Source organism: Chiloscyllium plagiosum, unplaced genomic scaffold (genome assembly GCF_037043375.1).
Source record: "Chiloscyllium plagiosum isolate Xiang-an unplaced genomic scaffold, Cpla_swu_hap1 HiC_scaffold_17, whole genome shotgun sequence".
NCBI classification, from domain to species: Eukaryota; Metazoa; Chordata; class Chondrichthyes; order Orectolobiformes; family Hemiscylliidae; genus Chiloscyllium; species Chiloscyllium plagiosum.
The window spans coordinates 43,471,044-43,496,536 of NW_028270155.1; the positions used below are offsets into that span (position 1 = coordinate 43,471,044).

The 25,493-nt window shown below is 38.9% G+C and overlaps 1 protein-coding gene across 3 annotated transcripts in view; it reads right to left on the minus strand.

Moving 5' to 3' along the window:
- Positions 1-25,493, minus strand: part of abcc12 (ATP binding cassette subfamily C member 12) — a 122,036-nt gene that overhangs the window by 38,925 nt on the left and 57,618 nt on the right. For all 3 annotated transcript variants that reach the window (XM_043706923.2, XM_043706921.2, XM_087995882.1), the window contains 7 exons: positions 17,247-17,319; positions 16,944-17,147; positions 13,179-13,313; positions 8,615-8,711; positions 6,896-6,985; positions 3,488-3,577; positions 2,260-2,363 (listed from right to left, as the gene is read on the minus strand). In XM_043706923.2, coding sequence (XP_043562858.2) covers positions 2,260-2,363; positions 3,488-3,577; positions 6,896-6,985; positions 8,615-8,711; positions 13,179-13,313; positions 16,944-17,147; positions 17,247-17,319 — 793 coding nt within the window. The remainder of the gene's footprint in view (positions 1-2,259; positions 2,364-3,487; positions 3,578-6,895; positions 6,986-8,614; positions 8,712-13,178; positions 13,314-16,943; positions 17,148-17,246; positions 17,320-25,493) is intronic.

Below are 25,493 nucleotides of genomic sequence, written 5' to 3' on the forward strand. Positions count from 1 at the left end.
GAAATCAAAAAAGGAGTAGTGCAAATTATGGATGGAAGAAGCATCTTGCCAATACAATTTTCTTTCTTAGCCAGAGAGGGTTGGGGATGATTTCAATCTCAGATTCTTACTCCTACTGTCCCAATACAGCAGACTTTGACACTGAAAGATAACATAACTTCTACCTATACTATTAATGAATTTGGTATCATTAATGTTGTGCCAGGGAAGCATTGTTTATTTTGTTGGTATTTTTGTAAAATTTAAATTAGTTTTCATTTTGTCTCAGAAACACACTGGTTGCTGAAGATGCATCTTCTGTAGACAAGCAGGAGGCTGGAGGAGCACAGCAAGCCAGGCAGCATCACGAGGTGGAGAAGTTCAACGTTTCAAGTATAATGCTTTTTCAGGACTGGGGATGGGGGTAGGGGGAATTGCAGATAAGATGGTGCAGGGGGTAGGGTTATGGGTGGGAGAGGGTTGGAGGGGTGAGGTGGTAAGCTGCATTTTATCACTCACTGTCAATCTAACAATCAACACAGAACAGACCAAGGGATCTTTGCACATAAGGTTCCTACTCCTGTTAGAATTTCTCTCACTTTAATTACCTAGAACTCTGGCTTTTGTATATGGAAATGCACAAATAATTGACAACTACTGAATATGAATTTTGGAAAATATAATTATTGATGTGAAACCTTTGGGCTATCCCTTTGGTATAAATAATCCTGAATGTGAATTCAGTGAGGCGGCAATCATTAGTACTGTTGCCTCTGGCTGCATGGCTGCTGTTTACTGCCAAATTTGTATTTATTCTCCAAACTGCATTATTAACAACTATGTCTGCTTTAGATGCAATGGCACAAATTACTGCTGAATCATTTGGAAATTCTTTAGTGCTGCCAAAACAATTTTAAATTCTTTTTGTGATTGTGGTATAGTTAGTAAAGTATATTTTAAATTTATATTTCTTTCTATTTATTGTAAATAAAAGTTAAAAGACACAGGGCAAGTGAGGACCATTTGGTCCATTGTCCCTGTGTCAGTTCATGGAAAGAACTATTGAATTAGCTCAACACTATTTGATCTTTCCTCAGAGCAATTTTTATCCAATTTCCTTTTTATAATTAACATTGAATTTACTTCCTTCATCCTTTCAGGCAATGCAAGAACTTGTTATGTAAATTTTGTTTGCTTCATGCACTTTTCATAGATCATAGAATCTCTACCATATAGAAGCAGGCTATTCAGCCCATTAAGTCCACACCGACCATCCTAAAAGCATTGAACAGACCCACCCTCCACCCTTACCCTGTAACTCTGCATTTCCCGTGGCTAATCCACCTAGCCTGCATATCCCTGGATACTATGGGCAATTTAGCATGGCCAATCCATCTAACCTGCACATCTTTGGACTGTGGGAGGAAATCAGAACAGCCAGAGGAAACCTATGCATATATGGAAGGAATGTGCAGTCTCCACACAGACAGTTGCTCAAGGGTAGAATTCAACCAAGGTTTCTGGCACTATGAGGCATTGTGCTAACCACTGAGTCACCATGCTGCCCTTCATTATCTCATTGAATCTGTTTTCTCTGGTTACTGACCCTTCTGTCATTGGAAACAACTTCTTCTTATTTATGCTATAAAAATCATTCATGATTTTAAACATGTCTGTCAAATCTCCTCTTAATGCCTCTGTTCTAAAAATAGCAAATACATCTTTCCCAGTCTCTCCATTAAACTGATATCATTCTGGTAACTCACTTCTGCATCCTCTCTAAGGCATTGACATGGTCCCTAAAGTATGTTGCCAAGAACTGATTACAACTTCCAGTTGAGACCGAACCAATGTTTTATAAAGGTTTTGCAAAATCCCTTGCTAGGGTGGAATCTATTTCTATTTTTTAAAAAAAAACTGACTGCCTTTTTAACAGCCTTCTCCTATGTTTTATGTTCCACATAATCTTCCCGAACAGCGGAAATAGTTTCTTGCTACCTAGTCTAACTGTTCCCCTTAATATCTCAAAAACTTGGGAAAAAAATCACCAATATTCTAAATTATGTGGAAAATAATTTTAGATTTTTAAAAAATCTCTCCTTGTCATTTAACATTTGGAGTTCTGGCATTGTGCTGACACAATCATCTTACTTTTAGTACCCTAAATAAAATCCTATCTCATCCTGTTGAAACACAAAGTGGAAGCCCTTTACCCATTTATAGTGTGTACACCTTATTTCAGAGAAAACACTTGCATTTGTCGTATAAAGTGAAGCTTACCCCAGCCCCCTCTTCTATCCAATAACTTAACCACCATCCGCTAAAAGTTGTCGAGGCAATTATGAGGATGAATGTAAAGAGAACAAATAGAAAGAATATATATCCTAGAAAATAAATCAAAACAATCAATTCAATTAATTATTTACTGAAGTTCACATCAAAAAGAATACAGAGATCAAAATAATATGAAACTATACATCAACACTGAAAGATAAATATGTTGCCAATGAATCATACATGAACATGTCATTGCTGCAACCCAGATTGACAAGATAGAATGCTCAGAGTGGAAAAATAAGGGTGTAAAGTAAACATTACCACCCAAGTTTATATTAATTTCAAGAACGTGAAGCACAAAGCTACAGAGAATTTGTGTAATTTATAAGGAACATTAGTCTAAATTCATTGTCTACACAAAAACAAACTGCAAGATATTTATATCATAAAAATGTAATGTTGCAGATGCTGGAATTCTGAAACAAAAATAGAAAATATTACTTTCACAAAGGTCAGAAAGCATTTTGGAAAGTGAGGCAAAATAACTTTGGATGCAGGATCCTGCTTCAGAATATCAATTATATGATTGATATGATCTGACATTGTTATGTATTGCTGGGACAGTATACTGATAGGTGTATCCAAAATTCTCTGAGAAGAGCAGATTGCAGTCAGATATTAGCTCTGGGCAAAGTACTGGCAATTTTAAATACAAATTATCAAACACCTAATGGTGAATCCTTCTCTGGTTATATTTTAGGAAACAAACGTCATTTAACAATTCGGCTCACCGATGGGCTGGATGTTTTAAGCTAATGTGTTAATATGAGACATCTGCTTCAGCATCATTCAGCAAGGATTCAAATCACCATGACAAATCATCATGGGACTTTTAAATTGTGTGAGTAATAATAACTAGGGCAGGGTAAACTCTGTTAGGCTCTATATTATTTATGGCATATGCGTGGTCAAATTGAATAGATTGATATTTTAGACAATTAGTTTCAAAACTGTGACAGCATCTAAAATGGTTGGCAAGCTCATATTTGTCAGGTTGTGTGGTCTGAGTAGAGAATAGCAACAGCTGTGTGCTGTAAAGTATAACTGTGGTGAAATCCTTGGGGATGATAGTAGCCTTTAAAATAAAATCTGTCATTCTTGTTACAGCTCAGCTAGAGTAGAAAACAGCCTCATGGATAGGTATAATCAAAAGGGATGGGAATCTTCTTACCTCCCCCTGCCATAATATAATGGTGGTATGTTTTTCCCGGTACTGAGCCTGATCGGTTCTCCTCTTCTTTTGTAAGTTGCTCTTTTTGTGCTGTACAAGTAAATTCACGATTCAATTATTATTTCACTAGTCAATGCTATGCAATGTATATGACTGTGAAGTTCAGTGTAGCTGTTATATGATAACATAGAGCGGTTTACTTTTAATGGTACCCAAAATAACTTCCAAGTTATATTCAAATGTTAATTCTGATATAGTAATCTGAAATGAGTAATGTCAAATATTTTCAAAAGTGTCCAGAAAATTGTCATTTTAATAGACTGGATAATGTACAAAATTTCTCCAATGTATTTTGGGTTTGATTCTAACTCAGATGGGCGGAATGAACCCTCTCACAGCTATAAAGATTAAACTTGAAATAAGATAGAGCAATCTCAACCAATTTATTTGTAAAATTTGTTCATGGGATGTTATTATAGTAATTAGGCCAATATTAATTGCCCAGAAGCCAGTTAGGAGTGAACTGCATTGCAGTGGATCTGGAGTCAAATGTAGGCAAGTTAGGACATTGCTTTCCCTTCCCTTAGTGAGCCAGATGGATTTAGACAACAAATGGCAATGGTTGAATGGTCACCATTAGGCTTACTTTTAATTCCAAATTTCACTCTGCCGTGATAGGATTTACACCCTTAGCATGTTCCCAGAACATTAGTCCTGAAATACTAGCCCTGTGACATTACCATTATGCCACTGCCTTTCCTAGTAATTGCTAGTGGACATTTTACAGTCAGTATAATACCACCTAGAAACTAATACTAAACCTTCAACATAACATCAAGATGCCAGAAAGGACAGGGGTCTTATATAATAAGTGGGGAAATCATACTGTCATTGTCAGAAGGTCTCTTCAGAGGTTGGGTTTACAGAACTATGGTTATCTTACTTAGATTATCTGAGATAGATCAAAATGTTGGAATTTGGGGAGTTGGGGCCACAATCAGATCAGCCATGACTTTATTAAATTAAAAATCACACAACACCAGATTATAGTCCAACCGTTCATTTGGAAATACTAGCTTTCAGAGCACTACTCCTTCATCAGGTAACTAGTGGGGCAGGATCATAAGACACAGAATTTATAGCAAAAGATAACAGTGTCATGCAATTAAAATGATATAATGAACAAATCTAGATTGCTGTTAAATTTTACATCTTTTAGAATGGGTTGCAGGTTTCAGTTCATTAATATGTCAATCCCTGAACTTCTTTTAAGTCACATTCTTGAGAAAACTTAAGGTTAGCTCAAGCAATGTACTAAAGATGTGAAGTTAGAGTCTGTCTCTATTCCAATCTTGAGTCAGACTGGTTCTATTTCCATTACACGCAGTGACACCTCCCACCATGTACGCGGCAGGTACTCATGTGACTCAGCTAATGTTGTCTATCTCATATGCTGCAGGCAATGATGCCCTGAGGCTTTGGACATTTGCAAGACCAAGCAGATGTTACGACAACGGATGAATGGACACTGCACAACAATCACCAGGCAGGGATGTTCCCTCCCAGTTAGGGAATACTTCAGCAGTCAGAGACATTCGGCCTCGGATCTTTGGGTGAGCATCCATCATGACTTTGGGATATACAACAATGCAGAGTGGCCAAGCAGAGGCTGATAGCCAAGTTTGATATCCGTGAGGATGGTCTCAACTGGGATCTTGGGTTCATGTCACACTACAGGTCACACACACACAAACACACACACACACTGCCATATGCACACGCATACACCCCCAAACTCACACCATGCGCACACCCTCTCACACCTTCTAACAGGCTTATAGTCCAGCACACTCATGCACACACTCTACCAAACATGCACACACTCACATTCACTCTTTCCCTCACAAACACACAAGCACACAGACATGCACACATCTAAGTCTATGGGGTGAATTTGCATTTGCAGAACTGTATTTGTGGATACATTGTATTTTTCCCCAAAAAGCACACTACCTGCTGACTGTCAATGCATGTAGTCAATCCATATAACATTTTATAAATTTCTACTTTGGAAATAGAACCGGTCTGACTCAAGATTGGGATACAGACAGACTCTAATCTCACACCTTTAATACATTGTCTGAGCTGAGATGTCACTTTTTTTTAATAAAACCTTAAGTTATCTTGAGAATGTGACTTAAAAGAACTTCTGGGATTTAGACATTAATGTACCGAAACCTGCAACCCATTCTAAAAGATGTAAGACTTAACAGCAATCTAGATTTGTTCATTATATCACTTTAATTGCATGACACTGTGATCTTTTGCCATAAATTCTGTGTCTTATGATCCTGTCCCACTAGTTACCTGATTAAAGAGCAGTGCTCTGAAAGCTAGTGCTACCAAATAAACCCATTGGACTATAATCTGAATTGTGTGATTTTAAACTTTGTCCACCCCAGTCCAACACTGGCACATCCACATAATGAATTTATTAAACAGTGTTGCAGGCTTGAGGGGCTGAATGGCCTACATTTAATCCTAATTTTTATATTTGTATATGCCAACACAAATTTCATGTACTTCCCTCATTGACGATGATGACTCCAGCAATGGCTTTACATTCAGGAGTCTACCCATACCACCCACTACCTCCTTATGGGAAGGGAGTAGCATGGTGCATGGCAATGGGTTATAAATCTACCCTCCAATGCAATGAATTTTATACCAGATCTTATACAAATTCACTCAAATGGACTATACAGCCACATATGAAAAGTTGCTTTATCTTAAGACAGCATGTAAACATAGAGAGTAAGAGCTTTAATCAAAACATTCATTTCACTTGACTTGAATGTCCTTGCATTAATGTGCCGATTCAACATTTCTTGGTCAGACATGTGTTTCTATCAGGTTCAGAAATTAAAGATTGCAATTCCACTTGGTGGGTTAACTTGACTGACAGAGCTTCAATGTATTTTTTTCTACTTTCTCTTGCTTATAATGGGTTGGAAGTAGCTGTGCTCCCTCTTCAGCTTCATCATGTTCAATAGTGCACCATTAGACCTGTCAGTCAAGTTTTCACCTACCTCCTGAAGATAAAATTCTCACCTGACACTTCATGCAGTACTTGGATAACTAAATAATTTTAATAACAATACTTTTGAATGTTTTAGAAACAAGTATAAAATGTAACAGTAAATAAATCAAACTGAGCAAAACAGTAAAGCAATTTGTTTCAGAATACCATTCAAATAATTTGGGAGCAAAATATAATACCTCACTGCCTAGTGGTATGCCAATTAAATGGTAGTGTCGGCTTTCCTAAAGGAAATGTTTACTCAGCAAATTTCAGTATTGTCGCACAATCTGTGTAAGAACTTTAATTCAATAGTTTAGTGTTAATACCTTTCATATAATTTCGATCCTGTTTCATTGTCTTCGCATTCTCGACATTTTCATCTGCTGAATCATTCGTCTCATCAGTCATATCAAATGCTAAAAGTTACAAAATGATTTTATATCAAAATTGTACTTGAATTTGCATTTACTGAATATTTCGTAAATGATGAGAGGCTAGGAGCTGATGAGCAGTGAAATAATTTAGGTGTCCATGTACAGAAATCATTCAAATGTGGTGAACAACGAGTCCCCATTCCCGGCATACCTTATGGGGTATCAATGGACATCCCTACTTTTGACCTTATGCTGGAGGGAAGTTGAAGATGGCTAGGATAAGACTCTGTCCTGAGGAACACCTGCAGCAATGTAATAGGACTGAGATGATTAGCCATCAAACCACTTCCATCTACCTATCTGTTAGGTATAATTCCAATCAGTGATGATTTTTCCCTCAATTCCCATTGACTTCAGTGTTGCTCATGGTCCTTGATGCCATGTTTGATCAAATTATGCCTTGATACCAAAGACAGTCACTTTCACCTCACTTCTTTTCACTTCTTCTATCTATGTTTGGACTGAGGACACAATGAGATCAGAGGGTAAGTGGGTCTGGTGGAATCCAAATTGAGCATCAGCCAACAGCATCTTGCTCTGAAAGTACCTGCTTGACCACACTGTCAAGGACACCTGCCATCACTTTGCTGTTTGTCAAGGATGATGTTGGGATATTGTCTGTAAGGTATAACTCTGTGAGAATGGCTGTCAGGCTGTTGCTTAACTAAGTCTGTGAGACATGCTGACAAGTATTTGTTCAAATTCCCAACGATTTCACTGGATTGACAGATCTGCTATCTTGTTTTTCAGTGCTTAGGTTGACACCGAGGTTCATCTGCTTTTAGATTTTTCTGAAGCAGTTTGGCACAACTTAGTGGCTTGCTGTGTCATTTCAGAGGACATATTAAAGACAACCATTTTTCTATAGATCTAACATCTATCACATGTAGGCCAGACCAGGTAAACACTGCAGATTTCCTTCCCTAAAGGACAGTAATGGCATTGGGCCTTAAACCTTTAGATTACAAGACCAGAATGCATAAAGGTGATATATATTTTCCTGAGTTTAGAAGATTGATACATGATTTATTTAAAGTTTTGAGAATAAATAGAAGAATGTCATGTTGTTTGGCTAGTTAGCTAGTGTTGAAGGATATGTTCAGGTGTTAGGTTCAATCCCTGTACCACATGTGGTAGTTCAATGGGGTGGGTAGAGAGAAGTTATATTCTCTGTTGAACAAATGCAAGAAAATGGTAAAATCTTAAAATAATAGAAAACCCACTTAGGAATGAAATTAAAAAGTAGCTTTTAGACACAATGGTAATGGAAAAATCTCCTCCAAAAGTCTGTGGATGCTGGGTCAATTGAAATTTCCAAGACAGAGATTAATTTTTTTAATCAAAGAGTGTGGTGTTGGAAAAGCACAGCAAATCAGGCAGCATCCGAGGAGCGGGAGAATCGACATTTCGGGCGTAAGCCCTTCATCATCATGAATGTTTCTTAAGGCAAGGATTCAAATGATATGGATCAGAGCTGGGTAAATAAAGATATACAGATAAACTGTGATCTAATTGAATGGAAGAACAAATTGAAAAGTTTCAACGGTCTACTTCTGACCCCAAGTAATACAATTTTAGGCAAAATACCTTTCTTAATAGAGGCATACTTACCTGCATTGTCCAAGCCTTTGAACTCAATGTCTGAAGCAGTTCCATTTAGATTTTCTATTTCAGAACTAGGTGGTATCACGTTGTTCTCTTCTGAATTCTAAATGCAACGTGAAAGAAATGTTGAACTGTAAACCGACATAGCATATATAGTACACTCTACCAGGATTCTTTGCAGAGGTTGGTGTGATATGATGTACATGTACCTCTAAGAAGGCATCTTTTAAACTGTTGTCAATCATTACCACCTCAACATAGGATGTGGTATAGTGGTTCCATGACTCTAAATCCAGTATACAGCAGCAGAAGTCATTGTCTCCCAAATGAACATTATATGTATATAGTTTTACCTTTAAATTAAGAGCCCCATTATTCTACTAATTCTTATCCTATGGAAGATCTTGACCCATGCTTAATGCTGATCAGTATCCCTCATGCACTTGTTTCCCTCTAACAGAATTGCTCATGGTCTATTGTGAATGGCTAACTACTTGTAGCGATCTCTGCAATATTTAATCATGATGAATCCATCTTGACTTAGATGGCAGGAATTGACCAGTTCTGCTTGCAGGTAGATTTATGGATCCATATCACTCTAGTGACCTAAATTAAGCTATGTTCTGTTAATATATGAATGATATTTGTGTACTACAGCCACTTAAGATTTGTGTCCGTTTTCTCTAATCATTGTCTTTGTTTCACTTAGTTGATCTCTTTGCTAATCTGCTGTACATAAATAGAAAGGTTTGCAAGAAAGGCACAGTTTTTTGGACAGACTTATGATGTATCACTTTAGAAGCTTTGGTTAGTTTTCATTGCTTTTGTATTGAATAGAAGGGCTTCCTGAAGAAGCCCTTCCTGAAGAAGGGTTCATGCCCGAAACGTCGATTCTCCTGCTCCTTGGATGCTGCCTGACCTGCTGCGCTTTTCCAGCAACACATTTTCAGCTTTTGAATAGAAGCTTTGTGTGACTAAGATCGTTATCGCATTATACTGAAATGAGGGAGAAAAGTTAACTTGCAACCTTTGGTTGAAAGTTTACTTTCACAATCTATATTTAAGATTAAATAAAATGTAATATAATAATAACACATTTTGGAGGGTGGGATTGAGAAAAAGCTATCAAAGTATTCAGTTTTCAAATTATATTGAGGAAAAGATGTAACTAAATAATTCCTTTTCAGTACATATTAAATGTGTGGATACAAATTGGCACTATGTTAAAACAAAAAGGTGAAGAATTAATAATTTACAGTTTACAGTAGTTACAATGGGTAGAATTTTCCTGGTCTACCCAAAACTTTTAGAAGGAAAGGGTTATTTAATTGGGCAGAAAGCAGAAATACAGTTTCCCAATGACGAGTTAAACTGTTGGTATTAAGTAATTGATGGGTCAGCACTCCTTACCACAGAACCTCTTCTGTATTAATTATGATACCATAAATATTCATTACCATCCCAGCCATCTGATATTATCAGTCACAGAGAGTTATGGGACAGTGAGGCCATTTGGCCCATTGTATCTACAGAAGCTCTCCAAAAGAGCATCATTGCTCAGTCCCATTTTCCTGCCTTCTTCCCATCCCTTGAATGTTGTTTCTATTTGAATAATCACCAAATGCCCACTTGAATGTCTCAATTGAACCTGCATTCACCATAATTCCAGGTAACGCATTCCAGACCTGAACCATTCATTGTGGGAAAAAGTTTCTTTCTCAAATCACATTGGCTTCTTTTGCAAGTCACTTTAAGTCTGTGTCCTCTTGTTTTTAAAGCTTCGATGACTGTAATAGTTTTTCCCTAGACTGTAATAGTCTATCCAGCCCCATCATTATCTTGAAAACTACTATCAATTCTCCTCTTAGCCATCTTCTCTTCAAGAAGTGTCCTATCCTCTTCAATCCATCCTCATTCCTGGAATAGTGGACAACTTTATTCTTCCTGAAGTGTAAAGCAGTGTCTAACTTGCCTGCACTCCACTGTTGGAAAAGTTAAATAATCATTAGCTCATTATTTTTAATGAATTTTCATTTGCAAGCAAAAACATATGCAAGCACATACTTTCATTTCACAATTAAGGTCAGTATTTAATTGGAAATAATAATCATGGGTGAGGACATTGAGTTAAGATTTTTACATCTAGTGAAATTTTAGGCCTATGCTTTATGAACACAATAATACTATCACATAGAAGAAATCACAAGTGTAATTTAATTTGGTAAGTGATTACATTCTGTAGTATAATGAAAATATTATTTACACTGCAGAGCATGATGGTAGAAAGTACAATAGCAAACAGTGAGCTACATCAGTGAAGAAGCAAATAATTAATATTGAAGGCTTCCTATTAGATGGATGCTGTGAAAGTTGAAAGAGTTCAGAAAAGATTTACAAAGATATTGCCAGGGTTGGAGCGTTTGGTCTAAAGGGAGAAGCTGAATAGGCTGGGGCTATTTTCCCTGTAGCATCACAGGCTGAGGAGTGACCCTATAGAGTTTTATGAAATCATGAGGGGCATGGATTGGGTAAATAGACAAGGTCTTTATCCTGGGGTGGGGGACTCCAGAAAGAGGGCATAGGTTCAGGGTGAGAGGGGAAAGATTTAAAAGGATCCTAAGGGGCAACTTTTTCATGCAGAGGATTGTGCGTGCATGGAATGAGCTGACAGAGGAAGTGTTGTAGATTGGTACAATTGCAATATAAAAAGGCATCTGGATGTTTATATGAATAGGAAGGATTTAGAGGGATATGGGTCAAGTGCTGGCAAATGGGACTAGATTAGTTTGGGATATCTGGTCAACTTTGGTTGGACCAAAGGGTCTGTTTCTGTTCTGCACATCTCTCTGACTCTATGATTTGAACACTCTCAGCACAGATTAATGTTCTTGCTAGCTCTGAGTAGGACACCGAGAGATGGAGACCCTGTTTATTAATTTAAGTGGAAAGAAATTAAGGGCCTTGGGCCTCTGATTTTCTGACTAGAGCACTTTGCCAGCACCACTTCACAATTGGTGAATCCTATAGGGATGAAGAGTTGGAGCTTAAAAAATATGTATTGATCAGAAAAATGAAATTGATATCGGTGAAGTGGTTAAACAAAAAGAAAGTAAGTGTGTACGTGTGGTTATAAAAGGAGTTAATGCTTCAGGTCATTGACCTTTCAGTTTTATGAAAATGCTGGCTATCGAATGTTGCCCTACCTACTTAGTATTTCTGACATTTGATTTTATTATAAATACCAATATCTTTTGAAATAAAGTATGCTATTGGAAAGGACAACTTAGTCCAGTTAGCATATTTTTTCCACTGATCACTAACTGCCTTTTAATGGATTCTGCCACATCTATTCAATCAATGGAGGAAACATGCACTAAAAGCCCTCCCTCAATCTTGAAAATTCTGCAGCATCTACATTGCTTATATTTTCTCGACTCAAAACCTGTCAGATACATTTTATACATGATGTTATCATGATCACAGCACCGAGGAGCTAACTGTGTTACATAGAGTATTTGATCATCTTTGTCTACGGTTATTTATATAATGTTCAATCATTCTTAACCAGATCTTTAGCTAGCTTTTAGATATTCACATTTCCAAACTGCCAGGTTAATGTTAGAATAATAACCTTGTTCGCTGAATTAAGGTTTGCGTGTCTTATCAAGATAATGTTCTACTTAAAATGAGGTTGTCAAATTAATATGAGTTGGATTAATGAGTCGTGACTGCAACATAACTCTTAAAAAGCAAAGGACCAATTATCCTACTTGAAGCTAGCTGAATAATTAAAGCCCTGTGAGTGCAAGAATTTCTTCAGTGACCTAAATATTAACACAACAGCATAAAATTCAGAGAGAAGCTGATGTTTCCTCTCCCTGACTTTTAAATTGCTGATTTTGCTTGTATCTTGTTTTGTTTTCAGTTAATCTCAATAAAGATTCTCTCTTAATTAATATTTCTAATTTACAAACATAACTTTCATTTCAATGGAAATCTGTATTACCTTGTGAGTGATAAGTAACATAAAAGATTAAAAAAACTTGCATTTATATAGCGCTTTTCATAGCCACCTGACATTTCAAATACTTTACAGCTAGCAAAGTACTCAGTTGAAAATTTCATTGTTATAATGTCAAAAACATGCAACCAATTTGTGCACAGAACACCCTCACAGAAAACAATGTCATAATGACCAAATAATCTGTTTCTGTAATCTTGATTGAGGGATGAATATTGTCCAGGACGCTAACGATAACTTCCATACTGTTCTTTGAAATAATGTTATGGGACATTTACATCCACCCATATAGGCAAATGGGTCCCCAATATAACATCTTTACCAAAGGACACTACATGCAGCATTGTCAGTTTTGATTTATCCATTGAAACTTTGAAATTACACTTTAATCCAGAACTATGTAACTTAGAAGTAAGAAGATTGCGAGCTGAGCAATGGCTGTGCTTGTTGTAACAAAGTGGGTACTAACTTTGAAACCAAGTTCAACTTTTACAAGGTATATGACAAGTCATAAAAACATTATAAGTAAATATTCTGTGATTTTCTTACATTTGGTTGGTTCATTTGATAATTGTTGATCAGACTGGCATAGTGCCCATTCTCATTCATCAATAATTCATGTTTTCCTTTTTCTTTAATTTTGCCATCCTCTAATAGAAGGATTTCATCACAATGTTCTAAATACTGAAGATAACAAAAAAAATTAGATTTGCGTATTAATACAGTTCTTATAATACCGATGCTTATGCATTATGTAAGCCTGTACGCCTTCTATAAATGCCAGATAATATTGCAGGGTGATAAGATGAAAAGAAGCTGCTTCATATATTCTGAAATGCAGCATGAACAATTCAAACTGTGCGACAAAGCAGAATTCATTGCTGGTGCTGGAAATGTTGGAGTCTGCCCATATTTAAAAGGATCCTGTTTGTGCGACATCATTTTATTGAATTTTACATTTCTGGAAAAGTATCCCTGCCAAGAGAAAGTTGACAATTTTCAATGCAGGCATATTTAACCAGCATTCAGTAGTTAAATAATTTTAAGTTATGATCATTATTTGATCATTGTACTCCTTCATCATACCAGCTGGAGTCACTGTTATTTACTTTTTGAGTTGTCAATTATGTCTACATAGACGGAATCTCTTTGATGATGGTACCACTTAGGTGCTGGACCATTCAGATATTGTGGGAGACCCAACCTGGTTTCCTGCATTAGGCAGTTTGTACATGGCATTACTGACTTCTGTCACCAAGAGGAATCCACCACTGCCAAGACACAAAACATAAATGCTGCAGCACCCAGACGCTCAACACATGAACTGACCTGACAGATATTATCTGAGTGATATCGATGTTCATGGCAGTTGTAATTTTCAAAGTAAAATGCAGAGCAGGCTATGTGGTACACGAAGATTATGAGTGAAATTGAGGGGATGGCAAACTTCAAGGACTAACTCTCAGGTTAAGAAAAAATAGCAAAGATTGTTTATTTGGACTTTTCCAAAGTATGTTTGTTGGTCCTTTCGCCTACCAGTGTGTTTCTGAGGAAATCAAACTCATCCCTAAGCTTGCTGAGATAAGGAGAATCCACAAAGGAACATGGGCTATTTTAGTAGTGTCAGATTCCTTTTAGAATCATAGAGAAGTACAGCACAGAAACAGACCCTTCGGTCCAACTTGTTTACGCCGACCAGATATCCCAACCCAATCTAGGCCCATATCCCTCCAAACCCTTCCTATTCATATACCCATCCAAATGCCTCTTAAATGTTGCAATTGTACCAGCCTCTACCACTTCCTCTGGCAGCTCGTTCCATACACGTACCACTCTCTGTGTGAAAAAGTTGCCCCTTAGATCTCTTTTATATTTTACCCCTCTCCCCCTAAACCTATGCCCTCTAGTTCTGGACTCCCCTACCCCAGGGAAGAGACTTTGTCTATTTTTCTTACTCATGCCCCTCATCATTTTATAAACCTCTATAAGATCACCCCTCAGCCTCTGACGCTCCAGGGAGAACAGCCCTAGCCTATTCAACCTCTCCCTATAGCTCAAATCCTCCAACCCTGGCTACATCCTTGTAAATCTTTTCTGAACCCTTTCATGTTTCACAACATGCACACAATATTCCAACAGTGGCCAAACCAATGTCCTATACGGCTGTAACATGACCTCCAATTAATAAAGGAAAACATACTAAACGCCTTCTTCACTATCCTATCAACCCATGACTCCACTTTCAAGGAGCTAGGAACCTGCACTCCAAGGTCTCTTTGTTCAGCAACACTTCCCTAGGACCTTATCATTAAGTATATAAGTCCTGCAAAAATTTGCTTTCCTAAAATGCAGCACCTCACTTTTGATGATAGGCAGTGATTGAAAAAAGTACAAAAGCATGCACAGTAGTTCCAAAAACATGAACCACTTTAAATGCAACAGAGGATTGCATGAAGGCTAAAAATGTTCACATTTGCTGTCAAATTAATTGATTTCATTTCCATTGGAACACAGTACCCAGGAGGTATTCTGCACTGTTGGTGGTGACCTTTTTTTTAAAACAAGTTGTTAGGCCACTCGAAGCTGAATTTTTCTGGTTCCCTTCTTACCTATCTTCATCCTTCAGCTCAGTTAGACTCGAAACGTCAGCTCTTTTCTCTCCTTACAGATGCTGCCAGACCTGCTGAGATTTTCCAGCATTTTCTCTTTTGGTTGGAGCTACTCACCCTGTCTGTCTCACATACAATTTTTTTTTGGTTTATCATAGAGTCATGGAGTCATACAGATGTACAGCATGGAAATGAGCCCTTCGGTCCAACTCGTCCATTCCGACCAGATATCCCAACCCAATCTAGTCCCACCTGCCAGCACCCGGCCCATATCCCTCCAAACCCTTCTTATTCATATACCCATCCAGATGCCTTTTAAATGTTGTAATTGTACCAGCCTCCACCACTTCCTCTGCCAGCTCATTCCACCCTCTGTGTGAAAAGATTGCTGCTTAGGTCTCTTTTATATCTTTCCCCTCTCACCCTAAACCCATGCCCTCTAGTTCTGGACTCCACCGCCCCAGTGAAAAGACTTTTTCTATTTATCCTATCCATGCCTCTCATGATGTTGTAAACCTCTATAATGTCACCCCTCAGCCTCTGATGCTCCAGGGAAAACAGCCCTAGCCTATTCAACTCAAATCCTTCAACCCTGGCAACCTTTTCTGAAACCTTTCAAGTTTCACAACGTCTTTCACAATATTCCAATAGTGGCCTAACCAATGTACTGTACAGCTGCAACATGACCTCCCAACTCCTGTATTCAATACTCTGACCAGCAACATTTCCCTAGGACCTTACCATTCAGTATATAAGTCCTGCTAAAATTTGCTTTCCTAAAATGCAGCACCTCACTTTTGATGATAGGCAGTGATTGAAACCTTTCAAGTTTCACAACATCTTTTGCAATATTCCAACAGTGGCCTAACGAATGTCCTGTACAGCCTCAACATGACCTCCCAACTCCTGTACTCAATACTCTGACCAATAAAGGAAAGAATACCAAACACCTTCTTCACTATCCTATCTACTTGTGACTCCACTTCCAAAGAGCTATGAACCTGCACTCCAAGGTCTCTTTGTTCAGCAACACTCCCTAGGACCTTACCATTAAGTGTATAAGTCCTGCTAAGATTTGCTTTCCCAAAATGCAACACCTCACATTTATCTGAATTAAACTTCATCTGCCACTTCTTAGCCCATTAGCCCATCTGATCAAGATCCTGTTGTAATCTGAGATAATCTTCTTCGCTGTCCACTACACCTCCAATTTTGGTGTCATCTGCAAACTTACTAACTATACCTATTATGCTCACATCCAAATCGTTTATATACATGATGAAAATTAGTGGACCCTTTTACCATGGTGGTTTCTATTATCTCATTGTTAAATGGTTCCTTTCTTTTTAAACTTCACTGGTTCACATGTACTTTCAGATTATTCTAATAACCTGTGTGTGTTTTTGTCTTTTTCCTTTGCCTTTAGTCTTTATTTTATTTGCTCTTATATGGTTCATGTCTAATATTTCCCAGAAACAACATGTGTCCTTGTTTGAAACACAGTTCACTGAATGGACCTGTAGAGTGTTTCCTGTGCTTTCTGTCTTTGTATTTGCTTTCTCATCACCAATAACGTCATATTTCTGGTGTAGTCTGAGAGAATGTGAGCCAAATTTTCACAGCTTGTATACATTTGATGGTAAACCTGCAATTCAAAATCTCATTCCCTTCTACCATGACAAATGTAAACGTTTCATTACAATACCTGCAGCTGATGAGTGACAAGAATCACTGTTTTCTTCTGGAGTGCTTTTTTGATACATTGCTCAAAGATGTGCTTCCCAACATGGGCATCCACAGCTGATAAGGGATCATCCAACAGATAAACATCTTGATCTGAATACACAGCACGAGCAATGCTAATTCGTTGTTTCTGCCCACCAGACAGGTTGATCCCTCTTTCTCCTATCTTTGGTTTAAGTAAAATATCCATTAACATGTTCATATACAATATTTGATCAGATGTCCAATTTGTCTTTTGATTGCTCACTTAAAAATAGTTTCTTACTTCAGTTAAATCACCAAAAGGGAGTATGTCCAAGTCCTGTTCTAGACTGCAGACTTCAATCACATTTTTATACCTGTAGATTAATGAAGAAGTTAAATGCAATGTTCCAAAATTGACTGATTGTTAATTTTTAAATATAAGCATGTACTAAGCTAGTGCAATCACAAAGAACAATGCATTCCTCAGTCACATATAGCAATCACAAGGTGCAACATATCCCCAAGATAAAGGCAACAAAATGCTCAACCATTTGGTACAGCACATCTATAAGCTACAAGTACCAAAGGCTAGGTGTTATAACATAGCCAGAATACCTAGATGTCCTCCAAAGCAGAGAAGTCTCAGGATGTATTCAATCGAATCAAAAGCCAATAGTTCCACCAGAAAATAAATGCTTCATTGAAAACAAAGGCAGAGGAGGTTATCACCAACTTAAGTAAATAATTGGTGTAGTGATTGGAACCAGGGCCAGGTCGATCAGTGAGTCTGACCTGGGTGGTGGGCAAGTTGTTGGAAGGAAACCTGAGGGACAGAATGTACATGTATTTGGAAAGGCAAGGACTGATTAGGGATAGTCAACATGGCTTTGTGCATGGGAAATCATGGCTCACAAACTTGATTGAGTTTTTTGAAGAAGTAACAAAGAGGATTGATGAGGGCAGAGCAGTAGATGTGATCTATATGGACTGCAGTATTGCGTTTGACAAGGTTCCCCATGGGAGACTGATTAGCAAGGTTAGATATCATGGGATACAGGGAGAACTAGCCATTTGGATACAGAACTGGCTCAAAGGTAGAAGACAGAGGGTGGTGGTGGAGGGTTGTTTTTCAGACTGGAAGCATGTGACCAGTGGAATGCCACAAGGATTGGTGCTGGGTCCTCTACTTTTTGTCATTTACATAAATGATTTGAATGTAAGCATAAGAGGTACAGTTAGTATGTTTGCAGATGACACCAAAATTGGAGGTGTTGTGGACAGCGAAGAGGTTACCTCAGATTACAACAGGATCTTGACCAGATGGGCCAATGGGCTGAAAAGTGGCAGATGGAGTTTAATTCAGATAAATGCAAGGTGCTGCATTTTGGGAAAGCAAACCTTAGCAGGACTTATACACTTAATGGTAAGGTCCTACGGAGTGTTGCTGAACAAAGAGACCTTGGAGTGCAGGTTCATAGCTCCTTGGAAGTGGAGTCACAGGTAGATAGGATAGTGAAGAAGGCGTTTGGTATGCTTTCCTTTATTGGTCAGAGTATTGAGTACAGGAGTTGGGAGGTCATGTTGCGGCTGTACAGGACATTGGTTAGGCCACTGTTGGAATATTGCGTGCAATTTTGATCTCCTTCCTATTGGAAAGATGTTGTGAAACTTGAAAGGGTTCAGAAAAGATTTACAAGGATGTTGCCAGGGTTGGAGGATTTGAGCTATAGGGAGAAGCTGAACAGGCTGGGGCTGTTTTCTCTGGAGCGTCGGAGGCTGAGGGGTGACCTTATAGAGGTTTACAAAATTATGAGGGGCAAGGATAGGGTAAATAGACAAAGTATTTTCCCTGGGGTCGGGGAGTCCAGAACTAGAGGGCATAGGTTTAGGGTGAGAGGGGAAAGATATAAAAGAGACCTAAGGGGCAACTTTTTCACATAGAGGGTGGTATGTGTATGGAACGAGCTGCTAGAAGAAGTGGGGGAGGCTGGTACAATTGCAACATGTAAGAGGCATTTGAATGGGTATATGAATAGGAAGGGTTTGGAGGGATATGGGCTGGGTGCTGGCAGGTGGGACAAGATTGGGTAGGGATATCTGGTCAGCATGGATAGGTTGGACCGAAGGGTCTGTTTCCATGTGGTACATCTCTATGACTCTATGACAATGAGATCCTTTTTTGGGGTTGTTAAAATGGGCTAACCAAGAAGTCCTGGCTGACAGATATAAACAAGAGATTCAGAAAGTCTCCTCAGTCCAGGGACTAGCTTTGAGCTGACTGGCCAGAGCCCATGGACTGAGCACATGGAAATAAAGGATGACTTGTTGGCAGTGTTCAGGCCTTTGTGCAGTTATTTCAGCTAGAGAGATGGGTTATGATCCTGTCTGCTCTCAACTTGCAGTATAGACAATGATAGGCTTTTTACTTTTAGCAGAGTCTTTTTACCTGATGAAGCATCAGTTAGGTTAGTTCCCACAACATAAGAATGAGACAAGGGTAACATCATACTGAAAGGTTCAATCGATAATTATTACAACTCCTAGTATTGACATATAGTATAATAATAGACATTGCTAGTCTGGGCTAAAATTGATTAATTTTGTTAAAACTGTAGCATGCTTCTCTCAGCACATCATATTTCAAGTGGCCCCAGTAAGGTGGAGGCCAAGATCTTAATACCATCAGCGCACACGCTATGCTGCAGTAATGATATCATAAGCGTGTCTCTTCGTGGTATATTGCATACTAGCTGTGTGATGTAATTCAACAGGTTGAACAGTGTTTTGCCTTATACCCAACGGAGAGCGTAGTCACCATAGAAATACAGAAAGGAGAAGCAGCAGACTGTCATTGGCCCATCGAGTTTGCACTGCCATTCAACATTATCATGGCTCATTCTCTATCTCAATGCCCCATACCTCTCATCTTTCCCCATACCACTTGACATCTTTTGTCTCTAGAAATCTATCTATTTCTTTCTTAAATATATTCAGCCACTTGGGTTCCAAAACCTACTGTTTCTGAAAATTCTACACGTTCGCCAACCTCTGAGTGCAAGAAATCCCTCTCATTTCAGTCCAAAATGGCTTGTACTGAGACCTTGATGCCTTGATCTGGCACCATCCCTGCATACAGTTTGTCCAGCCCTGTCAAAATTTTATATGTTCCAATGTGATCATTCTCATTCTTCGAAACTGCAGTGAGTACAGAAATTAAAATAAGAAAGTGGTGGAGAAGCTCAGCAGCTCTTGCAGCATCCATAGAGACAGAAACAAAATCAATGTTTTGAGTTCAATATGACCATTTTTTTGATTTCAGATCTCCAGCATCCACAGTACTTTGCTTTTATTTGCAGTGAATAAAGGCACAATCAATCCTGTCTCTACTCATCTACCTGCCAAACTATTTGTTGCACCTACATGCTTATTTCAATGACCAGTGTACCAGACAAAAACAGAAATTACTGGGAAAGCTCACCAGGTCTGGCAGCATTTGCTGGCAGAGAAAACAAAGTTAACGTTACGCGTCCAGTGACCCTTCTTTAGAACCCCACTTGTCACTGCCTCCAAATCTGAAAACTATCCACAAACAGGTATCCTGTCTGCTCTCTAATCCATGCTCATATTTCACCACCAATGCAATGGTTTTGGACGCTACCCTTTCAGTTGGGGCTTTGTCAAAAGCTTTCTGAAAATCCAATTATATTACATCAATATGTTCTTCGTTATCTATTCAACAGGCTTTATCCACAAAAACTACAAAAGATTTATCAACATTTTTCCCTTTAATAAATTCATGTAATTCTGTTGGCATTATTTAAATGTCCTGATGTCACATCCTTTGTAATAGACTCCAGCATTTTCCCTACGACTGATGTTCGGCTAATTGGTTTGTAATTCTTCGTTTTCCCCCTTTGTCCTTTCTGAAACAATGGGTTTCAATTGTGACCCTTCAATCTACTGGGATTCTTCCAGAATCTACTGAATTTTGGAACTTGCCAACCAATGCATGAATTATTTCCACAGTCACCTTTGTTAGTACACTGACATGTAGGTTATAAGACCCCAGGGATTATCAGTTTTCATTTCCATGAATTTCTCTTGTACTTTTTTTTAACTAATACTAATCTCCTGCAATTCCTCATTCCCAATAGATCCTTGTTTCCCTAGCATTCCTATGGATTTATTTGTGTCTTCATATCTGTGAACAGAACTAAACTAGCTGATTAACCTCTCTGCCATTTCTATGTTCATTTCAGGATATAATTAAGGGCCAACAATTCTGTTCACGCCAGAAGCTCAACATACCAAATGTCATAATGGAAGAGATCAATTCTGAACCCACAGTAAAGGAGCTTGGCAAAGGTATTGATTTGCTTGCCTATGCCACCTAAACTCAAATACAAGAAACCAGCATTGGCACTTACTCCTCTGTCTCTGCTGGAGGCAGGGGCAATGCTCCAGGATATTCATAATACAAACTTGTGATGCAGTCTAGGAACAAGTGTGACCTCAGTGATTTCAACAATTATTGAGGCATGTCCCTATTGAGCATTGTGAGGAAAGTGTTTTCCCCTGTAGTTCCTATCAGTTTGTAGATCTTGGCTAAATGCATCCACCTCAAATCCTAGGGTAGTTGCAGAACCGACAGATTCCACAATTGACATTGAGAAATGCTGTGAACACGAAAGCAATTAACCATCTGAGCTGAGGTGGCCTAATTAAGCTACTGGAGAAAATTGGCTGATCTGCAAAAAGCTCATTGTAATTTCCTCTTTCTGTGATAACATTATAGGTAAGATCAGCTAAGGCAACATTGAAATGCTGTTAGACCCACAATAGCATCAAACAAGGTTACAGTCTGGCATCACATCTATTTCGTATATTCTTCTGCCTGCTAATGTTATATGCTTTCAGTTCATTTTCAGAGGTTGTTTATTTATATACCAGAACTGACAGAATGCTCTTCAGCCTTGCATGCCTGAGATGCAAGACAAAGGTGTACCAAGATCACCTCAAAGAGTTGCTTTACACTGACGATGCCGCAGTAACATTCTGCTGACAAACATCTTCAGCAGCAAGTAACCTAGATTTTCTCACATCTGTAAAAAGTTTGATTTGATCGTCAAGCTTGGGAAGACAACTATCATGGTCCAGGATGTTGCCAAGCTGCCATTTGTCAGCATTGTCAATGTCAGTTCATTGTCATGGTTGGTGATAGCTTCACACATCTAAGCTCCACAACCACCAGCAATCTGTCATGTGCTGCTACATGCACATTACAATTGCTGTCATGTTCAAGCTGAGTGACATAGTGTGGAACACAGGAGCAATTTGATGCAGAACAATAATTTGTGGGTCTATTAAAGGTGCACCTTAAAACTGCACCTCCCTCTGCAGAAGTGAGATCTGGACAATGTATGCAAGGCAGGAGAAAAGCTTGAACAGTTTCTGCCTTCACTATCTTCAATGTATTATTGATTTCTCTTGGTCAGACAAAGTCACCAACTCAGATGTCCTCAAACATGCTAATTGTTTCTGGTTAAACCACATTATTAGATGGATGGCAGTCTAAAATCAAAGACTCTCTGGTGAATTGACTATTGGATTGTGATCCTCTGATTTCCATGCCTCCACTGCCAAGGACACCTGCAAATGAGGTATGAAGACAACGCACATTAACACTGTTAAATGGAAGATAGTTGCTGCTGTATGTAATCTCGAGAGAATGACTGATTACGGGGGTATTGGTAAAGATCAACAGAAATGGACAGCTCAACTGACCAAGGAGTGATCCCAAAGAAAACAGGGTCCAATAATTCATACAGCTACTCAGTCCACTGTATTCTTCTGCAGCAAATACGACAGAGGCTTCTAAATGAGATCCTGGAGCCTCCTACAAATACCTAGGAGATGTTTCAGAGAGTTCGGCTGATGTCAAACAGCGACTGGAGGAGCAGTGGTGAAGGAACAAGAAGAAGAGAGAAAGATGAACTGGACAACAGTAAAATCCTGCATTATATTCAATACTTCATGACAACACTGGAGTGTGGTGACACTTTATGTACAACAGCATGTACCTACTAGAGAAGGTGCAAAACTTGACCTACTCTTGGGAAATAAGGCGAGGCAGGTGACTGAGTGTCAGTTGGGGAACACTTTGGGGCCAGCGACCATAATTCTATTAGTTTTAATGTTTTGATGGAAAAGGATAGACCAGATCTAAAAGTTGAAGTTCTAAATTGAAGGAAGGACAATTTTGACAGTATTAGGAAAGAACTTTCAAAAGCTGAATGGGCGCAGATGTTCGCAAGTAAAGAGACGGCTGGAAAATGGGAAGCCTTCAGAAATGAGATAACGAGAGTCCAGAGAAAGTATATTCCTGTTAGGGTGAAAGGAAAGGCTGGTAGGTATAGGGAATGCTGGATGTCTAAAGAAATTGAGAGTTTGGTTAAGAAAAGGAAGGAAGTGTATGTCAGGTATAGACAGGATAGATCGAGTGAATCCTTAGAAGAGTATAAAGGCAGTAGAAGTATGCTTGAGAGAAATCAAGAGGACAAAAAGAGGGCATGAGATAGCTTTGGCAAATAGAGTTAAGGAGAATCCAAAGGGTTTTTACAAATACATTAAGACCAAAATGGTAACTAGGGAGAAAATAGGGCCCCTCAAAGGTCAGCAGGGCGGCCTTTGTGTGGAGCCGCAGGAGATGGGGCAGATACTAAACAAATATTTTGCATTAATATTTACTATGGAAAAGGACATGGAAGATATAGAATGTAGGGATATCTAGAAAAATGTCCATATTACAGAGGAGGAAGTGCTGGATGTTCTGAAACACATAAAAGTGGATAAATCCCCAGGACCTGATCAGGTGTACCCGAGAATTCTGTAGGAAGCTAGGGAAGTGATTGCTGAGCCTCTTGCTGAGATATTTGTATCATCGATAGTCACAGTGAGGTGCGGGAAGTCTGGAAGTTGGCTAACGTGGTGCCACTGTTTAAGAAAGGAGCTAATGACAAGCCAGGGAACTATAGACCAGTGAACCTGACGTCGGTGGTGGGAAAGTTGTTGGAGGGAATCCTGAGGGATAGGATGTACATGTATTTGGAAAGGCAAAGACTGATTAGGGGTAGTCAGTATGGCTTTATGCATGGGAAATCATGTCTCACAAACTTGATTGAGTTTTTTGAAGAATTAACAAAGAGGTTTGATGAGGGCAGAGCAGTAGATGTGAAGTGTATGGACTTCAGTGAGGCCTTTGACAAGGTTCCCCATGGGAGACTGGTGAGCAAGGTAGGTTTCATGGGATACTGGGAGAGCTCACCATTTGGATTCAGAACTGGCTCGAAGGTAGAAGACCTAGGGTAGTGGTGGAGGGTTGTTTTTCAGCCTGGAGGTCTGTGACCAGTGGAGTGTCATGAGGTTCGGTATTGGATCCACTACTTTTCATAATTTATAAAAATGATTTGGATCCGAGCATAATAGGTATAGTTGGTAAGTTTGCTGATGACACCAAAACTGGAGGTGTAGTGGACAGCGAAGAAGGTTACCACAGATTACAATGGGATCTTGATCAGATGGGCCAATGGGCTGAGAAGTGGCAGATGGAGTTTAATTTTGATAAATGTGAGGTGCTGCATTTTGGGAAAGCAAATCTTAGCAGGACTTATACACTTAATGGTAAGGTCCTAGGGAGTGTTGTTGAACAAAGAGACCTTGTAGTGCAGGTTCATAGCTCCTTGAAAATTGAGTCGCAGGTAGATAGGATAGTGAAGAAGGCATTTGGTATGCTTTCCTTTATTGGTCAGAGTATTGAGTACAGGAGTTGGGAGGTCAAGTTGCGGTACGTACAGGAATTAGTTAGGCCACTGTTGGAATATTGCGTGCAATTCTGGTCTCCTTCCTATCGGAAAGATGTTGTGAAACTTGAAAGGGTTCAGAAAAGATTTACAAGGATGTTGCCAGGGTTGGAGGATTTGAGCCTTAGGGAGAGGTTGAATAGGCTGGGGCTGTTTTCCCTAGAGCTTTGGAGGCTGAGGCGGACCTTATAGAGGTTTATAAAATCATGAGGGGCATAGATAGGTTAAATAGAAAAAGTCTTTTCACTGAGGTGTAGGAGTCCAGAACTAGAGGGCATAGGTTTAGGGTGAGAGGGGAAAGATATAAAAGACACCTAAGCGGCAATCTTTTTACTCAGAGGGTAGTTCATGTATAGAATGAGCTGCCAGAGGAAGTGGTGGCGGCTGGTGCAATTGCAACATTTAAAAGGAATCTGGATGGGTATATGAATAGGAAGGGTTTGGAGGGATATGGGCCAGGTGCTGGCAGGTGGGACTAGATTGGGTTGGGATATCTAGTCGGCATGGATGAGTTAGACCGAAGGGTATGTTTCCATACTGTACATCTCTGTGACTTTATGTGAAAAAATACTTTGCAGTGTATTTTTATATCCATATGACAATAAATCTTTCTGTTAATGTAAATCTAAATGAGTCAATTCAGGCAATGTTTTGCACTGGGTTGACCATCGTAGGCGGATCATCATTTG